A 25,836-nucleotide genomic window follows, 5' to 3' on the forward strand; every position below is an offset into this window, starting at 1 on the left:
CATTACTCTGGAAAAATATTAATGGTTAATACTATACCACTGTAGCACTCAGAGGAGATCCTGCTGGGGTAGTAGTGTATGTACTAGTTAAAGACAGGTCTAGATCCATAGTTGGTGGGTCTCCAAGAGGGGGAAGAGAGGAAAGGCTATGAGACATGTCCATATCAGCCATTGAGAAGAAAACTTCTTCTTCTAAGGGGAAATTTAAATACAACCAATTATATGTTCTTTTAATAATGAACATTATTTCTAGTTATCATATGTAAAATTAAATAACTGCAGAAACAAATTAAACTAGACAACAGATCAACTAATGTATTATTTACAACATTTCATAAACAGACTATCTTCCTGGGGCTTAATTATAGAATCATAGGAAATAAGGGTTGGAAGGAACTTTAGGAGGTCATCTAGTTCAACCCCCTGGTTACATACACACACACACAAAAAACAAGCTTCCAAAAAGGGTGCATGATCAAGCCAATATGAAAAATGTAATTGTGGCAGGCTTGAAAAATGTAATTGTGGCAATGTGGTAAGTATGCACAAAATATAAAATGTCTGCATTTTTTCAGTCTAATCACGTTGATAAGACTGCTATAGATGCTCTGGTTAATAAAGTCTAATGCTGAATCAAATATAAATTAGCACCTACAAAATCAGCAGTTAAATTCCCTGATTTGATATTATAATTAATGATAGATCATACAAAGTTTTATATGAAGTTCTATGTTATGTTCTAGGGCTGTGGGAAATTTCAGCACCTGTTTTGTTTCAGAGGTGTTTCGGGCCATTTTGGTGCCTGAAACACTGAACCCTAATCGAAACGGAAGGCTCTGAAATATCGCCAAAATGAAATGAGGCATCTGAAACGTTTCGGAAATGTTTTGGAAAATTTTGGAATTGGGCTTGCAGGGAAACAGCTGTACACTGCTGCCCTACCGTGCGACTCTGCTCCACAGGGAGCAGAGATCCACGCTGGGGGGGCTCCTCGCCGTCACTGCCTGCCCCACACTGCCCCGATGACATGGGGCTGCACAGGGTGGGCAGCGGCGGCAAGGAGACCCTGGGAGCAGAGATCTGTGCCTGCAGAGCCAGGTCATGCAGCAGGGCAGTGCTGGCCCCTGCCATGTGACCTGGCTCTGCAGAGAGTCAAGATCCAGGGTAGCGCGGGGTGGGCAATGGTGGCGAGGAGACCCCGGCACGGATCTCTGCTCCCTGTGGAGCCAGATAACGTGGCAGGGCAGTGCTAGTTCCTGTCATGCGACCTGGCTCTGCAGGGAGCAGAGATCTGGGGCAACGTGGGGCATGCAGCGGTGGCAAGGAGACCCCACCAGAGATTTCTGCTCCCTGAGGAGCCCAGTTGTGTAGCAGGGACTAGCAGGCTTGCTTGCCGTTCTATGCTGCATCCCTGCCCCACGACCCTGCATGACAGGCATCAGAGATCTGTGCAGGGGTCTCCTAGCCTGCACAGAGAGCAGCGGCCCTCCGCCAGACGAGCTACCCACAACCCCATCCTGCTCCCCGCTGGGGCTCTGCAGCCCCCGGCCCCAAGTCCCACCAGGCTGGGCAGTAGGGCTGTACAAAACTCATAGCCCATTTGAAACAGATTTGGAACAGATTCAGGCGAAATGAAACAGGACAGTGATCCAGTACACCAAAATGAATCACTGCCCTCCAAAACGGCTGAATCAAAAAGTAAATCACACAGCCTTATTATGTTCCTCTTCCCAAAAGGTTAGTGTGCTTTAGTACCGGATGTTCAAAATTATTTTGAATAATGTTGCCTAGTATGGAAGACAGCCTAGTTGACAACTCACCACGGCTAGAAGGCGTTCTGGCCGTCTCTGTCTCATAAAAGCTCTGCTCAGATGATGCTCCTGCTGATAAAGAGTCTTTTCGCAAGTAACGCTTCAACTCCATCTGAATACGATACTCATCTTCCTGTTGCATTGGTCTGTTCTTCCTATCTTTATTTGACAATTCTATCCTACTGGGGCTTTCTGAATTCAAAGAGAATATATGGAGAAATAGTTTCTAATTTTCTTCCAAACCTCCAACAGAAAACTTAAACAAATAGTGAGACAGTTACCATATTTTCATAAGAAATCACTCCAATTCCCAGCCCCAATTAATGAAAAGAATGGAATAATATTTCCATCATTCTTCCAAGAGTTCAAATTATGAACAAAACTGATACAGTAATTAGATTTCCAGCAGTGGGAATATAGCTAGCTATACATGATGATGTAAAATGAGTTTCATTTTTCTTAAAAAAGGACTATATATTATATGAATAATGAAAGCATCCACTACTATATGAGGCAGAATAAGATAGAAAAAGTGCCTAAAAGATAAACTATCCTGCTTCAGGACATAAATTACTATTCATATGAATATGTGGATTAAGACAGATGTATGGAAAAGCTATTTCTTATAGGATCACAGGAACCAACCAAGTGTCTGTCCAACCTGTTCTTGACAGTTTCCAAGAATGGAGATTCCACAACTTCTCCAAGTAGCCTGTTCCAATGCTTGACCATCCTCATAGTCAGAAGGTTTCTCCTAATATCCAATCTAAATTTCCTCTGCTGCATCTTGAGGCCACTGCTCCTCTCCATCCTTTCTGTAGTCTCCCTTCAGGTATTTGAAGACCATTATCAAATCTTCCCTCAAGCCTCCTCTTCTCCAGATTAAATAACCCCAATTCTTTCATCTTTTTCCTCATAAATCTTGCCTTTCAAGCCCTTAATAATTTTTGTGATTCTGCATTGGACTCTCTCTAAAATGTCTATATCCTTATTGAAGTGTGAGGGCCAAATCTGGGCACAGTATTCCATGGGAGGCCTCACCAGTGCCGAACAGAGAACAAGAATCACTTCCCTTGACTTGCAAGTGACACTCCTGTTAATACAACCCCGTTTATTTTTGGCTTTTTTTTTGCAATGAGAGCACACTGTCAGCTCATATTCAGCATAGGGTTCATTATAATCCACAGGTCCTTCCCTAAAATACTGTATCCCAGCCAGTTCTTCCCCACTCTGTATTTGTGCATGCAATTATTCTGTCCCAAGTGAAGGCTTTTGCACTTGTCCTTGCTGAATCTCACTTGACTGACTGCTGATCATTTCTCCAGTTTATCCAGCTCATTCTGAATCCTAGCCCTGCCTCCTCATTGTCTTTAACTCCACCCAGCTTGGTATCATCTGCAAATCTGCTAAGCATGAACTCAATTCCATCATCCCAATTATTAATGAAGATGCTGAATGATACCAGACACAAGACAGACCACTACTGGGGAACCCACTTGATACCTCTGTCCAACTAGTTATTGAGCCATTAATGACTTCTTGTTGAGTACATAAGCTAATCTGTAGCATTGAGGTCTCCCAGCCAGACCCCACAATTCACAAGGGTCTCTGCATCAAGCCCAGCTTATCTCACACATCTCCCACCCAAAGCCTTGACCCAGACAGGCTCCTGCTTAGCCCACCTCTCAGGAAAAAACAAGTTGTTCATGGTTACATAGTTGACAGGACTAATTGTCTATTATTTGTTTCTTGCACCTTTCAGTGAAATTTTGATTCTGGTCACTTGGAGACAGGGTGCTGGACTGATGGTTCAGTTTGGTCAAAGAACGCAATGAAAAAATTGTAACCAAAAGGTTTCTTGACTAGGATATTACATGTAAACAGTATATGGAAAAATGAAGCTGCATTTTTGATTTGGGCCACTAGAAATTAATGTAATAAAAATAAATGAATTTTTAATTCATAATCTGTTAAAGCAATTTTTAAGCTTCTACTTAGAGGCCTGTTTGTTGTACAAAGTCTCTTTACTGCCCCTCTCAAATACATATTTAACATTAATATAGGGTTTACTTGCCTGGTCCAGCAATGGCTGCTAAAATGTCCAGCAGAAGATGTACCTGCCTTGGTGACAGGAACAGGTGTATAGAATCTATCTGTCCATCTACATCCAACTTAAGAAAAAAAAGAAAAAAAATCTTTATAAATATTCAAAGTTAAAAAATATTCCTTAAGCTTCCTTCATCAGCTACTAGTCATTAAGTATTTCACAGAACTATTTTACATGGCAATGGGACTAAAATCATGAAACAAAAACCTGGAAAGAAAACTCAGAAATATTATTAAAAAGTTAATAGTTATTTGTTTAATAATCCCTCAATGATGTCAATGTGAAGCATATTTTATGGACTATGGAAAAATATTAAAATTTCTTGCTTTTGGAACTGAACAGAATATCTAAAACCAGTAATAAAACATGATCAGACAAATACTGTTGAAATCAGCTGATATGTTATTCAGAGGCTCTCCCACTAGTGTTTCACAACATGAGGCATGCTAAGAATGTTGTGCTGTGTTCTCTTTAAGCAGCAGATCACCAAGAGAAATGTTATATTGAACCCTCAACTCAGATCTTGAACTAAAGAGTTTTTTCCTCTTGCCACCTTTAAATAATGGTCTAGAGTAGGTAATATTTAGAACTCTTGGATGCAATAAAACCTGGCTGTTAGTAAATCTAGAGCTCATTACAAGAGCTAGTAATATCTTGTGACTATTTACACATTTCACACCAAGTATATCTATGGTATCTTCCTATTCATCAACTGCCCATTGCTAAATACCAGCATTTAGTCCAGTATCCAGTATTTTTCTCAACTAAACAAATAAAAAGCTTTAAAATTCAGCTACCAATTGCAAGACAAGTTTCCCCCATTGTAGAATCCTGAAGTTGTTTCTGCTCTATGTCTGTTGTGTTCGTTGGTTCAACCTACTATATTCTATTTAAACTTTGAAATCTTTTCCCTCATTTTTCTTCTGTGTATAGATATTTGAACGTTATAAACTCTAAATGTGAAACAATACATTGAACAGAAGTTTAGAACCAATTTTATAATTAAAATGAATTAGAATTTTTATGCAGATATGGTTATATATCTACTTAAATGCCTATAAAATTGAAGTACTATAATTTTTTGGCCTTTATTTTTGTAAAATTAAAATAATATTTTAATTAATGTAATTTAAAAGTTACGATGGTCAGATTGTAATGTTAACTTTAATCAAAAGTTGCAAATGTACACATTCTCAAATTCATTTTAGATTATGTACTGATTAAATTTAATCATTTTAAAAACTTCAAAATAAAGTGTTTCAAACCAGTCATTCAGACTCCATCCTTTTATTATCATTTTAAAATCTGGTACCTCTATTACATGAAGGAAAAAAACAAACAGGTAACAACAGGACTTTCCATAAAAACAAATTAATCCTCTTAGGAATTACAGCAATACATGGAATTAAACCCGTCTCTAAGATACAGACTCTTCTTATGAAACGTACATCAGTGTATCTATCACTTGTACTTTTGAAAGTAATTTAAATAAAACAACCAAATGATTTACTGTCACCTCTTCTACTGCTGCTTTAGGACTTGTGAGTATGAAAAGATCAGCATGCTTGTCTACTAAAGAAAATAAACTCCGTATATATATCAGTCCAATTACTTAATTTTGAGTAACTCCCAAGGTAATTCACATTTGTAAACAGAACAAAATTGCACATGGTGCTTAGACATTTATTTCCATATATTTCACAATGCATTTCTCCATAATCTTTTCTAGTCAATGGTGCTTCATATTTTTAGATGCAGGCAATTTAATTTAGCAAAATTAAAAAGACAATACTACCAACTAAGGCCTTTCAAATTTTTACAGGTGATAAACACACACACTTGCTTACCTCGTTAATTTAGTTAACTAACATAAAACCATGGCTGACCTTAGCTCCAGGAAGCACTTCATTTTGTTTTAAGGTAAGACTCAGCTCCATTCTCCCAATTAGCCTACTAATCTGTACAGGGTCAGAGGGAGGAACTTCTGGCAAGTTTCTTGTTAATTGTGGATGTGGCTCATACACAATTTTTGGGTTCCAGCTAGGTGAAAGCTTTGGTTCGGTTGCCTTTAAAATGCAAGGGGGAAAAAGGCAATTAGTCTGTATTCTATTCTTTGTCAAAGTAGTATGCATATTTATGACAAATAAACCTAAAAAGCATAGAAAGGGCAAATACATTCACATAACTAGAAATCTGATGCCTGCCCTGACAAACATTTATTAGCAAATTTGAAATAAATAAGCAGAAGCAATCACAAAGTGTTAAGCCATTTATAGGAAGTGATTCAATCTTTCTTTAATAGTTTTTCCACAGTTCAGTTTCCAAACAAATTCCAGTGTTATAAACCCCATTTTAACATACTGTGAGTTTGCTCTTTAATACTCACCATCGTCCCTCCTACAGAATAGAATTATTTGATCAAAGAGGTTACCAGTATTTCTCCTACAAGTTCCCAAGGGTTGCTGGGCTCAGAAGCTGGAGAACTACTGATCAGCAGGAGTTAAGAATGCACTCACTACCAAAGTACTAATCTAAACAGAGTGCACTTTCTGTATACTTTATTCTCTGTATTTCTTTATTAGGCTACTACTTAGATATGTAAGCATACAACATCTTTCATCCTTAACTTTACATCTTTATATAATTTATTGAATTTTACCAACTGCGTAGCTGAACACACTGGTGAGGACTTTGCTGATGCAGGAAACTCATCCCAGAAGAAAGAGACGCCTGAGAGTTGAAGTAACTTGTGAGCAAATGCTGTGGGCTGATGTACATTAATTCCAGAGCATTCATCAGCAGTTTCATCACAGTACATAGTTCTGAGAGACAAAAGCAAGGAAATAAGGATGGAAGGGATGGCATGCAAATGTTCTACTTTATATCGCACCATTTAGCCTCTGTTCTAAGCTTAAATGTGTTCCTTCTTTTCAGACTATTTACAATGCTGCTGATTGTCCCAAAAGGAAAAACACTCCTCTCTGGGAACTTGAACTTCTAGGAGGACACTGTTACATACAAGTTACACCACATTTGAGGTGAATTCATCCTACAGTGGATTCTTAATACTTGCTGTGCAACCTTATCTCAGAGTTAAGGACTCTGCTTTATTGTCTTTTTTATTTGTTTCCACCTGTAAGCATGTTCCCTTGCCTCAGAACTTAAGAACATTTGTAAGTGGATGAAGTAAGAACAGAAAAAGATGTCCAAAGTCTTAATGAACAATTTCAACATAACACTTTCTTTTATGTCTAAAGGATTTTTGTTTGATTAAGCAGAAAATTGACAGACCTGGAATTAAGCTATATTTAGCATTCACCCAAAATTCACTTATCTTGATTTTTGAACTCACACAAAATGAAATTTCCTCTAATAAAATATGTCTGCATAGCCTAAACCTTGGAACAACACACACTTAAAAACAAAGTTAAACCCCAGGAAAAGAAAACTTGCAGTAGGAATAACTATTTCCCTTTTTTTCCTTAGTACCTCAAACACTTAAATCATGTTTTCTTAAAACACTATGTAAGCATAGCTTTTTAGTACATAGAGGGTTATATTTTTGGGAGGTGGGGGAGGTGAAGAACTAGGAAGGCTGGATAGTTGCTTTTACTGCTAAGCTCTCTCTTTAACTAGACTCAGCAAGTCTTAAGTTAGTAACTTTTCATTTGTTTGGGAACTCTAAAACATCAGCATTTCAGTATAAGTAACAGCAGTGTTATAAGGGAGCGACTGTTATACTGCGATAACATAACACCACCATTTAAATAAATTACACCATAGATCAAATATGCTAAATGAATATCTTTGCGACATCTGCAATTCACAAGTTATATTGCATTAGACGTGACTGGTTCTGGCATCTTAAGAAAGAAAACAAATAATTAAGATTTTGTAAAACATTTGCTGGTTTTTGACTTTTTTCTTAAATGAATAATGACTTGCAAAAGTTCAGTGTCCAAAAATTGAGTTTTTTAAAGACCCGAGTTCCCCCTTCAGACCATTCTTTGTAACTGCCTGAGTTAACAACAGATGCTGCTGGGTTGCTGAGCATTTAAAAAAAAAAAATCAGCTCACTCAGCTGCCTCAGTGAGAACTATATAGTAGGGCTGTGCGAAAATTTGGTCGCTGATTAGATTCGGTGGAGATTTGGCCTGATTCGGCAGCTGAATCTGAACTGAATCAGGAAACCCTTTACTCTCTCCAAATCAAATTGGAACCTTCCAAATCGATTCAGAGAAATTCGATGATTCGGACATAGACACAGCTTTAAATGTTTTTCTACATATCTCAAGGTACCAGGTGGCTCATGAATGCTGAGATGCTGGGCTGCATGGAGTATCCCATGGGAGTGTGGGGGTATCCCCAGCATGCTTGGCAGCAGATCTGGAAGTGGACCAGAAGCACTTTCAGGTCCACTGGGATCCCCCCAGCTCAGTGACTGGTGCCACCAGGGTCCCCCCATGGCCGATCACCAAGCCAGGGACAGGCAAGGGAGGGTCCCCCCCACGCACTAGGTGGTGGACCCGAAGTACTTGGTACCTCGAGGTATGTAGAAAAAACTATGGTCGAATCAGCACTGAATCTTCAGATTCAGATTTGGCTGAATTGAGTCTGGACAGTGATCCAAATCAGTGTATCAAATCACTATCCCTGAATCAGGCCGAATCCAACTCCAAATTGAATACGGCCCATTTCAAACACCCCTACTGTAAAGCACTATTATGTTTTGTAAATCTGGAAATGTTCCGAAGACTGCAATGTGAATAATCTTGATAAAAAGTGGGTTGGAAAGAGTTTACCAAAAAATTTATTACATTAAAATTAAACAGCGCAGATGATGTGGACGGTGCTCTACTGTATAGGGAGATATGTATAAGAGCGATACAGCTTCCTTTTTGTTTTCTAAGTTGTAAAAGGAATATTACCTTTCTATTCGGATTTCAAGTGCAGATCCACTTTTAGAATTTTCTGGTACATGTTCAATTCGCAACACAGTATTCAAAAACGTAACTTTCACTCTTCTTAGAACTGCAGTGAGAAAACAAGATGACAATATAGGTACAAAACAAACATACAAAATCAGTGAGACACTTTGCCAACTTACATGAAGAAAAGGAAAGAATGTTCCTTTTCTTCTTTGTCTGAAACCTGATACTTATTCATTGGCAGAGTTATAATTAGATTTTAATATAATATCAAGATTTCAAATGAGAATCTTGATTTCTACTAACAACCTTCTGTTTCTTTCAATTAGATATTCATAAAACTCAAGTGAAATCAAGACTAAAACTAATACCATGCTGCATCAAGGTACACAATGTATTTTTCTTCAGATAAAAATAGTACAGAAGGCTCTTCAAGCAGTTTTTTTCATTTTAAGTCTACTAACCTAAATATTGATCCTGTTGTCACAGGTAGCGCTGAATTGGAACTGCCAAAACCAAGGTATCTTTTAAGTCAATGAAAATAAATGTCCAGACTTATACCAGTATTAGGCATATAAAACCTGGCCTCGATAAAGGTCTTGCTCAGCAAAATGTAGAAACAGGTTTTTCTTAACAGTAGTTTTATTTTCTTTAAAATAAAAGTACAAGTCTTATCCTCTTCTCCAGTTTGTAGGGGTGCATCAGTAGAGACTTTGAGCCAATACAGATAGCCAATGTTTAAGAAGGCATATTGGCCAATACCGATCGGATTTCTGATACACAGCCCAGCAGCTTGAAGAGCAGTGTCCAGCTGATACGTCTGTTGTGGTGGAAGGAAGGGTAAAAGGAAAGGGGTGGGGGGGGAGGCAGGCACTGCCCATCCAGGGTGAGGCAGGGCACAAAATGGAGCTTCAGCTTGTGTGAAGGGCATAACGGGGGATGGTGGCAGCTCCCACCCTGCATTCACCCTGGGAGGGCATCGGGGGGGCGTGTGCCCCCAGATCTGTGTGGGGCAAGGGTGGGCTGCCACTGCAGGCTGTCAAGCTCTTCCTGGGTGGGAGCTGGGCTGGGCTGTGCTTGGGATGAACAGTGGCAGTGCTGGGAGGTGGGGGCAGCAGCCAGCTGAAAATTCACTGCCAGGAAGAGCCCAGTGCATCCCAGCCCAAGGGGCACATGCCGTGGCTGTCCCATGCCCCACCCTGGCTGGGCAGCACCTGCCCCTGCCCCTAGGCCAGCCCCACTCCCCCCTCACTGTGGAGGCCTTGATCTGCTCCCCCTCATGCTCCTTCCCCCCCCCCATCCCCTTCTACCACAACAGACTTACTAGCTGGATGCAGCTCTCCAAGCTGCTGGGCTGTGGTCCTTGCTGCCTATGTGTTGCATCGCATGCATCAGGTATTTATTGGCCACACTCAGGGAAAAAAGCTGATTTCTGATGCACTCAATTTTCTTTATATCAGTGCCAATCCAATATTGGACTGATGTATTGGTGCACCTCTACCAGTTTGTAATGTTAGGAGGCAGGGTCTCTGCTAACAAGTTCTAGAAGCCATAGCAAGTGAGCTTACACTTCTGTAATGCTGTAACATGGTGGGATTTGATTTAATGTAACCCGAGCTGTTCATTTAAAAGTCACAGTAAGGCATACCTGTTTCAATAGTTTCTGCAAACTTCTCAAGCCCTTCAAAAGGCTGAGATCCTTCTCCTTGTTCATCTGTCAATTTTTGACTCAGACACTCTTTTGCAAGCTGCATGCTGCTGGTCATAAAGCTTGACCAATACATAGGCTCAGACCCAGATGCTGTAGAATAAAGTAATTCTTAATTTCGCTGTAGAAGTTATAAACACAACAAAACAGATGATACAGATAAAACAGCTATCTTCAGGGACCTACCCAATGAAATATTGTTCTGTACCTACCTTGGTCCTTGTTTAGTCTAGAATATAACATTTGATATTAGCAGGTTAGCTAAAACAAGTTAATGTGTTTTAGAAGTATAAAATGGAGCAAGCACTCTGCCTTTAACAAAAGCTGCACCACTCAACCTTAAAAGTTTAATGCATCTTTTCTTCATTAGGCTTTTAAAACACTCTTAACATCACATTTTTAAATTTTAGTCTGGAGAAACCTTAGATGGAAGTTAATATTGTTACAATCATGTTAAGTAGTAGAAGCTTGTCCTAACCTAACCAGCTGCCAGAAGATAATCAACAAAGGTTTAGTGCTACCACCTAATTCAGTGTAATGTTAGTATATATTAAATGGAGACCAGGCATATTACTTAAGTATAAAAAAGGGGAAAAAACAGCAGCTACCCAAATAAAGCCAACCTGACTATAAATATGCTGCTTCTACTCTCTGTCACAACAGAGAGTATTTCATATGGGGTCAGGTATCTAAATCTTTTAAGAAGGATATCAATATATATATTTCCTCAATTACATAGCTTCATGGAAGAAAAAAGCAAACATATAGCCAGGAAAAAATAACCCCACCAACAAAAGAAGGCAATTTCTAATAAGGGAAAGAAAAAGCACAAGCAATGACAATTCCTTCCCTTTGTCTCCAAGAAACAGTGGCTCTCTCTTTCCAAGTGAAGAAATAATGTAAAGAATCACTTATTACTGATGAACTGATTTCCAAATAGTCATTATTTTTTGCTTAAATACTTAATTCTAAAACCAATATGAAGGTCATGCCACGTATCTGGTCAGTCCTATTACTCACTTATTCTTGTAAACTGTTTAGCTTAAGGCCTTGTTACATGGCGATTTTGGACAGCTCCTGGAGTTCTTAACCCCTGGATTGTCCACACATTAACACCTGAAACTAGTTTTAATCATGCTTTAGATACCTTAAAGTTATGCCACTCCAGCCTAGGTTTCCCTCTGATCCATGTTACCCATGTTACATTAACTTGTGGATACTCTAGGTTACACATTTGTATAAACATCCCCTCACACTTCCCCCACTGGCCCAGACACAGTCCACTGCCCAGCCCCCGCCCCAGCCCCCTCCCCCCGCCCGCACCATAGAGCTCTACTCACTGCCCTCCTCCCCCTACTTACTTGTGGCTGCTCCTACTAGCTGTTCCAGAGGAGCAGGTAAGGAAAGGTTAACCCGCCTGACCAGCCTTCATTGCTGCTGCTGCTCTCTGGGCAGGCTCAGCCTGAAGCAGAGCAGTAGCCCAGCAGCAGTGGCAGCACAGGGGCAGGGCAGACAGGTTAACCCTCCTCTGTCTGCTCCCCCATGACAGATAGTATAGTCAGGTGCAAACAAGGGGGAGGAGGGCTGTCAGGGAGCCCTGGGGGTGGTGCGGTAACTGAGAGAGCCCTAGTAGGCAGGGAGCTTGGAGGAATGGGAGGCAGATGGATTCTTACCTTTAGTCCTCCGGGCCCCTGCTGGCCTGAATGTGCAACTGCTGCAAACTCAAGCTAGCACTAACACTGATCATCACTTGTGCAGTTCACAGTGTAATGTGTAACAAGGCCCTTACATTATCAAGTAAAAATTGCTCAAGCCTTAGTTCTAACAAAAAAAAAATGAATGAAATTCAGGAGAACAAAAATATTTGTCATTTTGTTTAAACTATTTGAAGACTATTTGCAAAGTAGTAGTAAAGCTCATACTTTCTCACAAAGCTCATGCTTTCTCACTTGTATACGACTTAAAAAGGCAAGGAAAAATGTTTTTCCCTTTCCTCCATACAAAATTCAGGTCCTCTGTAGTCTCAAAAGATGCAACAGGATACCGTACACTATACATATTTAAAAAGTTTAAATAAGCTCTAAGGATGTTTGTGTAACAGTTTCCATTCATAAACAAAACTGCCTCAAGTTTTCAACAAGCGGTTTAATAATGGATGAGAGCAAAGTATTTTGGGCAGGTTAAGTAATGGTTAAATTTTAATCAGTACCAGCTGAACTAATGTAGTACCCATGCAGACACAGACAAGTTGAAACAGTCCAATCAGTCCTTTGTGCAGTGTTATTAAACATTAAGCCTGAATTTTAGGAATAAAAGTATTTATTAATATTATTGTAGCAACCAAAATATGCTAGACAGTAAGCTAGCACACAGAACTGGTTGAAATAAAACTGTCATTATAATCTCTTAACTTCTTAATATTGTTAATAACCTTCAATGAAAGCCACTGACCCATGAGATCATAAAATGAACCTACCTAGACGAGGCCTTGGCCTGAAGACCATCTCTAATCCTTTCACTTCTAGTGCACAGTTATCCTGTAGCAATGACCCCCAGGGAACGGACAAAGAAATAGTCTGGATAAATCCCTCCGTAACTTCTAGAGGTGCATCTGCTGACTCCAGGATCTCATTTAGACACTAGAAGAAAAAAACTCTAAATCATGCCCATAACTGTGAAAATTATAGTCACTTACTGGCAGCAACATCTTTAGCATCTGATAAAAGGCATTAAATTAACACATTTAATAGACTGGCAGTTTTCTTGCATTTTTGGTTCCAGGAGTACAACATATTACACACTAAAATTTTAACAGAATAGTATTCTATCTGCAGATGTGTTTGTGATCTATGCAACTACACTGTTCCAAAAAATTTCTCATTTTTAAGAATATTATAGTAATGAAACAGAAGTCAACAATTCCTTTATAAAAATCACACTAAATTTTAAGAAAGGCTGATTTGGACCATGTTCCGTAACAGCTCTCCTGGTAGAGACAATGACTGTACAGGTATTCACTTAGAGCACATACCAACTGCCGATGCTTCCTCAGCCTGACTAAGGGTATTTAGACCAAAAGCTTGCAAAGAAGATTATTTCCAACTTTATGAGCTGGTCTAAGATATTAGATTTACCTAAAGAACTTTGTCTGCAGGTGTTCACATAGTTCCCACTGAAACCAAAATGGTGATTTTGGGACAAAAATAACCCATCTCCAATCAAGTCACTCACAGAATCATAGAAAATTAGGGTTAGAAGGGACCTCAGAAGCCCATCTAGTCCACTTACCTGCTCAAAGCAGGACCATCCCCACCAAGGTTTTGTCTACCCAGGTCTTAAAAACATCCAAGGATGTTCCACCACCTCTCTACGTATCCTGTTCCAGTGCTTTCATAGATTTCATAGACATTCGGGCTGGAAGGGACCTCACAAGATCATAGGGTCCAGCCCCCTGCCCATGGGGCAGGCAGCTGGGGTCAAAGGATCCCAGTAAGACAGGCATCAAAGTGCTTCTTCAAAGCATCCAGAGTAGGTGCTTGCACCTCCTCTGGGGGGTGTCTATTCCAGGCCCTGGGGACTCGGACAGGAAAGTTTTTCCTTATGTCCAGCCTAAAACGGTCTTCTAGGAGTTTGTGACCGTTGGACCTCGTCTTCCCTTGGAGTGCCCTGGTGAACAAACGTTCTCCCAGCTCCTGATACTCCCCTTATGTACGTATAGGCTGCCACCAAGTCACCCCTGAACCTTCACTTCTCCAGGCTGAAGAGCGCTATGGCACTTAGCCTCTCCTCATAAGGCCTGCTCTCAAGTCCTCTGATCATGTGTGTGGCTCTCCTCTGGACCCTCTCAAGCTTCTCTTCACTACCTTCCTCATAAGAAAGTTTGTCCTACTATCTAACCCAGGGGCAGGCAATTATTTTGGGCGGAGGGCTGCTTACTGAGTTTTGGCAAGCCATCAAGGGCCGCCTGACAGGCAGCTTAGGGTGGATAAATATTAATTTTCTAAATTTTTTAGGGGCCCCATGGGCCAGATAGAATGGCCTAGTGGGCTACACCCAGCCCATGGGCCACATTTTGCCCACCCCGATCTAACCTAAACTTACTTTGCTGCAACTTGAGACCATTGCTCCTTCTTCTGTTACCTGTTACCACTGAGAACCCCCCTCCAGGTTGAAGGATGCTATTAATTCCGCCTCCCTGCCCCCAGTCTTCTCTTCTCCATACTAAATAAACCCAGTTTCCTCAGCCTCTCTGCACAAGTCATGTACCCCAGACCCCTATTTTCGCTGCCCTCCACTAGACTCTCTCCAATCCTTTCTGTAGTGGGGAGCTCAAACCTGAACACAGCACCCCAGACGTGGCCTCCCAAATGCTGAATAGAGGGGAATAATCACTGCTGGCAACACTTCTGCTAATGCAGCCCACTATGCTATTAACTTTCTTCACAACAAGGTCATGCTGTTGGCTCATATTCAGCTTCCTGTCCACTGTAACCTCCAGTGTCTTTTCTGCAGAGCTGCTGCTCAGCCAGTCAGTCCCAATCTGCACCAGTACAAGTTTCTGCACTTGTCCTTATTGCACTTCAGGAGATTTCTTTTGGTCCAGTCCTCCAATACATCTAGGTCTCTCTGAATCCCAGCCCTACACTCAAGTGCATCTCCTCAGCTTTGCATCATATGCAGACTTGTTGAGGGTGTAATCCAGCCCATCTTCCAAATTGTTGATGAAGTTATCGAACAAAACCAGCCCCGGGATTGATTCCTGGGGCACTCCACTTGATATCAGCTGCCAACCAGACATCAAGCCACTGAGCCCAACAATCCAGCCAGTTTTCTATCCACCTCACAGTCCATTCATCCAACCCGTACTTCCTTAGCTTGCCTGACAGAATATTGTGGGAGACTGCATCAAAAGCCTTGAGAAAGGCCAGGTATATCATATCCACTGCTCTCCCCACATCCATAGAGCTAGTCATTTCCTTAGAGATTTCCTGAGGACCTGCTCCAAGATTTTTCCAGGGACTGAGGTAATGCTTACCAAAATGGAGGTCCCTGGATCCTCCTTTTTCCCTTTCTTAAAGATGGGCACTATATTTACCTTTTTTCAATCATCTATGACCTCCCCCGCTCACCACAAGTTTTCAAAGAAAATGGCCAGTGGCTCTGCAATCACATCAGCCAACTCCCTCAGCAACCTTAAGTGAATCATGTCCTATGGAAATGTACATATTCAGGTTTTCTATACAGTCCCTAACCTATTCTTTCGCCACTGATGGCTGATCACCTCCTCCCCAAACTGTACTGTCAGGTACAGCAGTCTGGGAACACTGAAGTGAAAAGGGCATTGAATACTTCAGCCTTTTCTGCATCCTGTCACTAGGTTGCCTCCCTCATTTAGTAAAGGACCCACACTTTCCCTGATCTTCCTCTTGTTGCTAACATACTTGTAGAAACCCTTCTTGTTACCCTTCACATCCCTTGCTAGCTACAACTGCAACTGTGCTTTGGCCTTCCTGATTTCATCCCTGACTTCCAGAGCAATACTCTTACACTCCTCCCTAGTTATTTGTTCAAATTTTCACTTTTTGTGTTTTAGCTTATTGAAAACTTCCTGCTCAGCCACGCTGGTTTTCTGCCATACTAGCTAATCTTCCTGCACATCAGGATGGTTCATTCCTGAACTCTCAGCAGTGGCGTAGCATGGGTCTCCAGCTCCTGGGGGCCAATGCTTACATTTGCACCCATCCCCCTTCCACAGCAGACTGCAGAGCAGGGGAGGAGGGTGTCCCCCGGCAGCTGATCACTTTGGGGAGGGGGGCAGCAGCCAATAGCCAAGCCTGGAAGTGCTGGCAGTAAAACTGGAAGTGCCGGCAGGGGAGCAAGCATCCCCTGGAGGGCCTGGCTGGCACACCCCCACAAGCCAGAACCCAGGGACATGCCCCCTGACCCCATCACTACACCACTGACCCTCAGTAAGGTTTCTTTAAAGTACAGCTAACTCTGCTAGATTCCTTTTTTAATTTATGACAAATAACGCCCCCCCCCCAAAATAAAACTGTCTACAAAATCTTCTAGACTGGTTAAAATACATCGATATAAATTACTCCTTAAATTAATTCAGTGCAACTTTCTCACGTGGACAAACCACTGCTCAGTTCTATACCTGTATGATTTGAGCCATGTGCCTCAATTGTGCAAACAAGCAGCCTGACTTTCAGCCATGGACAGTCCCAATGGTTTTAATTTAACTAGTAATCAAGGTGTCAAAGTTAAATAAAGGTGTAAGTATTTGCAGGATTGATAGCTTACAAGTCACTATTAAGGTATGCTCAAAAAAGGTTCTGAATGCATTTATTATAAGATGTAATCTTAAAATAAAATGTGGTTGAAAACAGGCTGTTAGAAACTTACAGAAAGCAAGAAAAAATATGTTATCATTCTTGTGTCTGCAACTGTCAGTTCCTCTCTCTAGACCTTTGCTTTAACATAATTTTTAACCATAAATCTTTCTTGCTTCCATTCTTAAAAATCTGTTTTTCAACTGTGTTCTGCTCTTTTTAGTGTCTGTGTTCCAATATCCAAAAAGCAATGGAAATAGTCCAACGGATTAAAACAGAAGCTGAATCAGTCCTTGAAATGGTTTTGGGAGGTAATAATTTGATTTCTCAAGACATGATTGATCAAGATTCAATACAGCTCAAACAGCATCTTGAATAATTGATCTTTTATTTTAAACTTCAATCAAGAGCATGTAATCAACAGCAGAAATAATTAGCATGCATTAAAACTTGCTAATTGTGTAAAACAAGGCTTAAATATAACCTATGGTATTTCAGAAGTATTTTAGCTATCTAGTACACATATTGTAACAAAAGCTACATATCAAAACCACTTTTGCATGAATCTTGTTTCAGACTTTCTCTAACGCTCTGTCTTCTGGAAACAGAGGAAATCTTTTTTTTTTTCTTCTACCTTTCCTGCTATATTTAAAGCAAATTCTTCTTTACTATTATTGAACAGCAAAAATGCAAGTGAATGTTCTTTACTGCTAAAACCATTCATTAAAAAAATGAGCATCTGCTTAGGAACTGAATGATTCTGGATAATTCAAAAATAAAATTAAAAATAAAAACCCCGAACATCCTTATATTTCTGTTTGAGGAATTGCCAACTAAGTATATAAAGAATAGATGTGGATGGCATGCAGAATTATACTTTGAAAAATAACAGCATAAGTAGCAGCACAAAAAAGCATTTAGTATATTTTTTAAGTCTCACGACCTATGAACTAAATTTTGATTTTTTATTATACGGTGCAAGCCCTTTGGGGCTAACAAGGCTTTGTAAGCATATTCAAAGCCAAAAGGTTTCTCTCTGTATTCTAGAAACACTGAGACAATCTTATGAACAACAGGCAATATGTTCAAGTATTAAGCTAATAGCCAAAGCATCCACAAACCAAAACTAAAATAACATAATTTGTCTACAGCCTCCTTGATGATATATAAATAACAAGTTTCAAATGGCTAAGAGGAAAAACACAGCTGTAGCACTTCCACAACATCTGCTTTTGCAATTTTGTGTCATGCATGAGAAAGTTATATCCACAGAACAGAACATACACTACTAATTTACAAGCTAGAAAGCAAAGCCTGGGAAAAAAAAGCTGTTCTCCAAGTTTGATAATTAAAATAATAAATATTATATGCATATTCTACTAAATTCCTTTTGTATGCCAATTCCTTTAAACAAATTTGGAAATCATGGTGTTTACAGTCCAAGTATCGTATAGTGAAACTAGTAAATAATTTCAATTTCCACTAGAGGGCACTGTCATCTAATTAAGACTATCATCCGTTTTCCTGCCACCTCACAAACCGGAAAGAAAAAAATAACATTTAGCATTTGCAAAGCATCTTTCATCTGAAGTTCTGAAAAATTCACTTATAGTTATAAAGCACTTGCAATACTCCTAAGTAGTAAGAAAACAAACCACCCTACTCACACACATGCAAGATTAGATTTGTAAATGAAGGATTGTGAGCATTAAACAAAACCAGATTCCAACAGTTCACACAACAGGAAATCTTAAAGCAGTCCATTACATTATAGCCTGTAAGAGTGATCATCCAAAGCTTTCCTGGCTGCTAAAAATAGGCAAGAGTTCCTGACTCTCATACTTACAGAAGTCAACAACTCCTGGGAAGATAGCAATTTATCAGCTTTGCAAAAATCCAAGTATTCAGATCTGTATTCTCACACCATGAACCTTCCCAACAGCTGCCGATGTCTATTTTGTCATTTCTGAGCAAACTGCTTTAACTGTTTAAAACTGTTTCAGTTGCCTTTATACAAGAATCTGTTAAATAAACAACTTATGTTCTGACCGTTGTCAATCTCATCTTAGCCATGGATATCTACCTAGTTTGTCATACAACTCTGTCTCTAGAATTTCAGAAGTCAAACACAAAATCCTAATAATTTGTCTTAGGGTCTGTGCAGTTATAGGTAAATGACACTGAGATTGTGAGGAAGAACAGAAGTGGATGCTACATCTAGATAGCTCTGATGAACAACCACACCTCTCTCTGTCTTCCAAACTGTCACCTACGGTGTCCCACAGGCCTCAGTCCCTGGTTCAACATTGACATTTAATATTACAGACCATGCTGACACACCCAGCTATCGCAACATAGAAGAGAAATCAGGAGGCAGACAATGACTGGCTAACTATCCCCAAATCCATGGAATCCAAAAGCAGGCAAAACAAGCAATGTTTTGAAGAGAAGGAGACAGGCAGACAAGGTTCTTTGGGCAGATGTGACATCTTTTATTAGACCAATAAAAAAAAACAAAAATCACATCTACCCAAAGAACCTCGCCTGCCTTTGTCCTTAGATCAACACACCTACAACCAACAACCCTGCAAAGAGAAGGAGAAAGCGTCCTGGAGAACTACCAGGCTGTCCCCCATTAGAGGACAGCAGCCCCCCAGTCCAAGAGCGAGAGTTGGGTGCAGACCACTCCGTGTTACTGGACTCTTTAGACCAGGGGTTCCCAAAGTCTGTGCGAGCAAGGGCACATTTGAATTTAAAAGAAAAAGCAGCAGGCACCAATACGAATATTAAAGTTTAGAATTTAGATCAATCCGATCATTTCATCCATTACTTAAAATTGCATTAGATCTGCAACTTCAAAATGCAGCTTCCCTTTACTTTGTATTCTTTTGAAGTTTTATCCATAGCACCCAGGGACACCCCACTGGGAACTGGTGCTTTAGGCTGTGTCAGTAAGTGCCTGTGTAAGGGCTGCAAAGCTTTCAAGTGGTTCAGCTTCCCTACCTACCTTCAGCAAAGCAGAAGCCAACTCCCCTGAGTTCCTGGCATTTGCTCACAAGTCCCTCCTCTGTTTCAAGACTGAGGCCCCATGTTTTGCACAGCTCCAGGTGGTTTCTCTGCACAAGCATGGCCCTTCGTGATTGCCACAACATCAGAGTACCCTCCATTCACAGCAAGTGGCAATGTCCACCCAAATCAAGCCCCCACTGCTCCCAGCTCCGGAAAGGCTGCATCCAGACGCAGCTGTGAGACTGTTTCAAGGCCGTACAGTACCTAGCTGGGGCTGCCATGGCACTGTCAGCTGTCAGCCCACAGGGCTCAGGGCCGCCTGGCCCAGACCAGCCCCTGCCTGCCCCCGGCAAAGCCCCATGTCTTGGCTCCGTGCCCTTCATGTCACTCACGTTTTGCTTGTACTGAAACCAGGGGCAGAAGAGAAGCTCCAGCTGCAGCCCAGGGCCCTGCTTTTACTGGCGGCATTGCTTACCCACTTGTCAAGCGGGACCTGTGCCAGGGAACCGGTGCCCTGGTACAGGTCCAGGCTGAGCTGCTCCAGGCTGAGCTTCTCCTGCAGGAAGTGGCCGAGGTAGCGCTGCAGCAGGTAGCGGCAGGCCCGCTTCTTGATGGACTCGGAGAAGGGCCACGGCATGGCGGCTGCGGCCGGGGGCTACTCGGCCCCGCTCGGCGCCAGGCCCCGCACCCCTCAACGACAGCGACAGCGCGCGATCACGGCCCGCCCCATCCTCACACCGATACCGAAACCACCGCCGTCTTCTCGGCCCCGCGCGTCACCCCTCCCCCCGCACCGCACCGCACCAAACCTGCCCGCGCGCCCCCAGCACCCCCCCCCAACCCCGCACCGACCAGCGGTGACGCGCGCAAGACCGGAAGTGACATCACAGCACGGGGGAGGAGCGGCGGAAGTGTGCCGCCAGTGGGTGGGGATGAGGCGGAACGGGGACGTCAGACTTTTCAGACGCCGTCCGGTCGTGGAGGGGTGAGGTGCGTCTGCTCTGCTTCGCTCGCCCTCGGGTCGAAGGGCCTTACAGACCCACCCGGGAAAGCGGAGAACCTCGGAGCTCCTGTGTGCGAGCGTCTCGGGGTGGAGCCGGCAGGGGCCGCTCTGCGAGCTGCTCCGGCAGCGTCCAGCGGGGCTCGAGTACTGCGGCTGGGGTGATGCGGCCCCGCCGGCCTGGGAACGCGCCGGGCACTGGGCAGCAAAGAGCTGTTGTTACGGGCGTGTTGCCTTAAGCTTAGCTAATCCGCTTGGCTCCCGGAGCAAGTCTCGGCTTGTAAATAATCTATTAGTCACTTTCCTTTTTGGCAGCGACCGGGGCGGGTTTGGCTGCAGGTAGCATTTGGTTGCGCAGCATGCTGCGGACCGGAGGGATCTTGTTTAAAGCTAAATCGTGATGTTTGGTGGAGAAATGAGGCTGGGAGGGATTGCTGGTGATCGTCTTGTCCGACCACAGGTCTAGCCTGCGACCTTGGCACCAGGCTCTAAGAGAATGAGCTAATCCAACAGCTGAGCGTGACTAAAATCGGGAGTCCCCGAAGAGCCGCGGGGGAGGGGGAGTGATTTAGTGAGCTAGACGGGGACTTTGTGGCTTAATCTGAATGGCTCATTGAACAAAACTGTGGCCCCTGAAAGACCTGATTGATCTTTGTTTTCTACAAGATGTGTCCCTGGCAGAATGAGCTGGTGTCACAGTGTGTCTGTTTGCTTATTACATCGTTCATGGTGCAGAGTTGGCTTTATGGACTGATGACACTAAACATGGGATTTCTGCTTGCAGAATGGAGCTGGATCCCATGGAGCTGTCCAACAACACAGAGTTTGAAGAGGATCCTGAATATAAGGATTTTGAAGGAACTGATGTGAAGGATATGAGACTAGAGGCAGAAGCTGTTGTGAATGATGTACTGTTTGCTGTCAGCAACATGTTTGTGTCAAAAAACCTTTCCTGTGCAGAGGATGTAGCATATATCAATGTGGAAACCAGGGAAAGGAACAGGTATTGCCTGGAGCTCACAGATGCAGGACTTAGGGTAACTTTGTTTGTTTATCCTTTATAAAGCTTCTTTGTTTAAAATAGACATGAGCTGAAAGGAATCTAATAAAGGATCTCTGTCACCAGAGCATTGTAATCTTTTCCCTTCTGCCTGTTTCTGAGAACCTGTTTTATGCTTTCGTGCCTCCCTAGGAAGCTGAACTAATCACTTTTTCCCCAAACTAAGGGAGGAATATAGGAAGCATCTTGTTTTGTTTTTTAAAAACCTGTGCAGACCAGTTAGGGTGGTAGCTGATGCTGGAGAAGCTTGCTGACTTCCTGTATTTCAGTCTTTGGGTCCCATAGCTAATAAATGCAGAAGGTGTTGAGAAATGCATAATATTAAGCTACTAAACACTTTGACAAAAAAGTTGCAATTTATTTCTTTAAACTCAAATATTTATTTCTGTGCATGCAACTGCTGTTCAGGTAATTTAAACTGCTTGGGTAAATACCTGTTGTAAGGATTTTCCCCAAAACGCAGATAACCCAGTGTTTATTAGTATTCTCAATCTTTGAGGAAGGTGGGGAGAGGGGAATATATTGGAGACAGATTTAATTGAGTGATTACCAAGGTCCCAGGTAGAAAAGGACTTTGTGTTTAATATACTAATGGGTTTGGTTAAATTTTGTGATTCCCTTATGTTTCCTGTCATGATATGACTTCATTTCATGAGGAAAATGTAATGTGCTGGTCTCCTTACTGCAGGTGGTGGGCTATGCTTTTGACCAGGCTGATGATAACTTACAAACTCCATACCATGAGACTATCTACTCCTTATTGGACACTCTTAGCCCAGCATATCGTGAAGCTTTTGGAAATGCACTTCTACAAAGACTGGAAGCTTTGAAAAAGGATGGGCAATCATGATTCAAATGATGATGAACATCTCTTGGGGAAGGTTTATTGCATGTAAGATTTCTAAGTAAGATGTTTCTTCAAGTTATCCTAAGTTTCGGTTTTGTTTTGTTTTTTTTGTATAAACTTCTAGGCTTTTATCATGCAGTAAGACTTAGCTGAAATATTGCTACAGTTGATCTGTATAGATAACAAAGCCATTTATGCTACCTTGAATTGAGATTGGAGCCTTTTTTTAGTTTAATTTTTACTATAGATAATTAGCTAAAATGACTTGCCTTCTACACAGTTTGAAGAAATTTGTTCTCTTTGCAATGCACTGTTACTTATTAAGATATTTCTTAACTGATACTCTTTAAATCTTGATACCATGTATGAAAGTGTTACTGCTTTCGTTATTGTAACTCACCTAAACATTGAAAGAATATATGAAGTTCTGAACTACTTGCTTTAGCTAATTAATGTGAATTGCTGTTATGCTGAGAACAAAATTCTCAGCACAATTTTTTTTGTGCTCAGCCCTGGAAGCTCATAGCTTCATTGACAGAACGCACAACTTTCACCAACATTCTGTATCAAAGAGTAGGTGTCTGAATTTAAAGGCAAGACCCAGTATTATTCAGTGTGCCCGTGTATGCCACAAACTTTAAAGTAAGATGAACTGTTGGCATATTCATATGTCATCAGAATCAAAAACAAGCACAGGAGTAAGCCAGGATGTAACAGGCTATACTTAAAAACAACTTAAATCTGCTATAATGAGATGTTCTGTGGGTTTTGGAACATTTAGGTCCATTTACTACTCCAAATGCACTCTTACATTATGTACAGCATAGCTTTTTTGCTTTGGGCTTTACTTCCTATAATGCAGTACTTCAGCTTTTCCCATGTTTCTTCTTCCTCCTTATCTGTATAGTGTCCTGTCTTAAAGAACAGTAAGTATGCAATGTAATGTTGCATTGCATGTTTCACATAGCCTTTGATTTTTGAATCCAATGTTGAACTGGAAACCATATTACCTATATTTTGTATCTTGTAACTAGAGCACAACTCCTTACAAGCTTTTTGTGCTACTGTAAGTTTTCAAGTGCATATTGAATAATAGACTAACTAAATACAGCTGATCTAAGGTACCAGTACTATGGAACTAACCTTCTGTAATATCATACAGTTTGTACATTATTCAGTGTTTTATGCATCTCTCCAAGTATTTCTGTTTTGTTCTTTCAAGCTAGGAACAAAGTGAGTGTGACTAGAGAGAGAGGGGATTAGATCAGCTGGTACAAGCGAAAATACTCCAGAGACTTCTGTGGCATTAGACTGACTTACACCAGCTGAGACTAATCTCTTTTTAATTGGAAGGATTAGTTAATGTAGTTGTGCATTTATTATAGTGTTCATAGGTGGTGCTTATAATTATGACTAAGAAGACACCTGCAGTCTAATGTTTCTGCGTTCAGGTGCTTTAATCCTTAATATTTTCATTGAATTTTTTGTTTTAGGTCAAAACATTTTCATGTTAATCTGCTTTAAAGTTAATGTATATTCTCAGGCTTTAAGAGTTGTTCAGATGTTTTTGCACAATTTTTTGTGGCGTGTGCTTACTCCTCTGTGAGGAAAATGTACGCTGCCATGTTTATATCTGAATAATTTTACAACTAATGTACCTGCTTTGTATTATTTCAATGATTAGATAACTAAATAAATGCACAAACATGTATGGTCAGCTTTTTCTTCTTGTGAAATAAATTTTACTTAAGTTGTGCATATTTAAGCATACTTAACTGCAAGTCCAAGTAAACAAACAAGACCTGTGGTGGTTTTGTATACCAGCATCTCAATGCTTTAAAGTAGCTGCTGAATAGAATAGTGATATATGACAACAGAAAAGGGGTAATGTAGGGGAAAGCTCTAGAAGCTCACAGGCAAATTTCAAAAGCAGTAGTGGATGATTAGTAATTCTTCAACATCCAGTAAAATGGATATGGAAGAAGAGTGCAGTGACTGAACTCAACAGTAAACCACAAAAGTATTTTACAGAAAATTTGTTTCTTCTTTAAACAGCTGAGTAAGAAACAAGACTGAGATACTATAAAACAATCTTAATCCTTAATCATTACACTTAAAACTAGGTTCATGAATAGATGTGCTGTCACTTTTTAAATTCAGATTAATTACTTCCAAGACTCCAATTAGCAGTGTCTAATCATGTAATGAGTCAGTGCTGTAGGATAACTCTTCAAAAGCTGTTCAGTAACATTTGGAAGAATGCAGTTGTCAACAATGCAGTTACTCAGACACACACAGATGGTGTGGTGCCCTCGTCATGACTGCTCTGTATTGTTTGAACTCCACTTATGGTTGGAAAGCTGCTGCCAAGGAGGATATACTGATTCAGAGCTGCAGATGCATAGCTGTTAGGGGCTGGAAGGGACCTCCTGCAATTATCAGGTCCTGCCCCTCTGCAGTTGGGTAGGGAAGACGGCTGGGATCATGCCCCCAGCAAAGTGCATATCAAGACATTTTCTGAATATCTCCAGGGCCTGTGCCAGCTCAGGGCAGAGTCTGTTCCAGACCCTCCACACTCAAATTGTAACACTTTCCTCGCTTCATCTGCACAGTGAAAATATATGAAGTTGTAATGTGACAGACATAACACCTCAACATAACTGAATTCTTGAGGGCAGCAGGAGCTTGGTAAACAACCATTTGCTAGGGAAGACCAGGGCCATTGGATACAAACTCCTGGAAAGCTGCTTCAGGCTTAATACCAGGAAAAACTCTTTCACAATTAGAGCGTGGAATAAACTCCCAGAGGTGGTGCAGTCACCTACCCTGGAGGTTTTTAAGTTGAGATGGGACAGTCACCTCGCTGTGGTCCCCTAACCCCAGTTGTCTTCCTGCCTAGAGCAGGAGAGGGCTGGACCTGAGGATCTACGGGGTCCCTTCCAGGCCCTGACAGACTGTGAATCGCATGCACTGAAGTTAAAGTAAGTACCTCGTCGCCCGGCTTTGGACGCCGCTCCGAGCACAGGTCCTG

General features: G+C 41.4%; 2 protein-coding genes across 5 annotated transcripts in view; one reads left to right on the forward strand and one right to left on the reverse strand.

Annotated features, from left to right (window-relative positions):
• Positions 1-20,693, reverse strand: part of ATG2B (autophagy related 2B) — a 71,801-nt gene extending 51,108 nt beyond the window's left edge. For 2 of the 3 annotated variants that reach the window (XM_090033968.1, XM_090033969.1), the window contains exons 1-9: positions 20,374-20,693; positions 13,031-13,193; positions 10,495-10,647; positions 8,847-8,949; positions 6,578-6,740; positions 5,805-5,984; positions 3,886-3,982; positions 1,821-2,003; positions 38-192 (exon numbers count right to left, since the gene is read on the reverse strand). In XM_090033968.1, coding sequence (XP_089890094.1) covers positions 38-192; positions 1,821-2,003; positions 3,886-3,982; positions 5,805-5,984; positions 6,578-6,740; positions 8,847-8,949; positions 10,495-10,647; positions 13,031-13,193; positions 20,374-20,535 — 1,359 coding nt within the window. In that variant the 5' untranslated portion in view covers positions 20,536-20,693. The remainder of the gene's footprint in view (positions 1-37; positions 193-1,820; positions 2,004-3,885; positions 3,983-5,804; positions 5,985-6,577; positions 6,741-8,846; positions 8,950-10,494; positions 10,648-13,030; positions 13,194-20,373) is intronic. The other variant, XM_090033967.1, reaches the window with a different exon arrangement.
• A 116-nt stretch (positions 20,694-20,809) lies between these two features.
• Positions 20,810-24,516, forward strand: GSKIP (GSK3B interacting protein). Of its 2 annotated transcripts, none has more exons than XM_090033971.1 (3): positions 20,810-20,888; positions 21,683-21,935; positions 22,647-24,516. In XM_090033971.1, exons 2-3 carry the CDS (start codon positions 21,684-21,686, stop codon positions 22,806-22,808), a joined length of 414 nt encoding a protein of 137 aa, XP_089890097.1. In that variant the 5' UTR covers positions 20,810-20,888; position 21,683; the 3' UTR covers positions 22,809-24,516. The 2 variants fall into 2 exon arrangements, with proteins under 2 accessions (XP_089890097.1, XP_089890098.1); XM_090033972.1 differs by lacking the exon at positions 20,810-20,888 and adding an exon at positions 20,896-21,178.
• Positions 24,517-25,836: the final 1,320 nt, after the last annotated feature.

This window comes from Crocodylus siamensis, chromosome 2, assembly GCF_052110815.1.
Source record: "Crocodylus siamensis isolate JL-2025a chromosome 2, ASM5211081v1, whole genome shotgun sequence".
Lineage (NCBI taxonomy): Eukaryota > Metazoa > Chordata > Crocodylia > Crocodylidae > Crocodylus > Crocodylus siamensis.

Bases quoted from the DNA above. Each gene is read 5' to 3' on its own strand.
- GSKIP (XM_090033971.1), top strand. From the start codon at position 21,684: ATGGAGCTGGATCCCATGGAGCTGTCCAACAACACAGAGTTTGAAGAG. The intron at 21,936-22,646 runs GTAACTTTGTTT...TCCTTACTGCAG, and splicing joins TCACAGATGCAGGACTTAGG to GTGGTGGGCTATGCTTTTGA.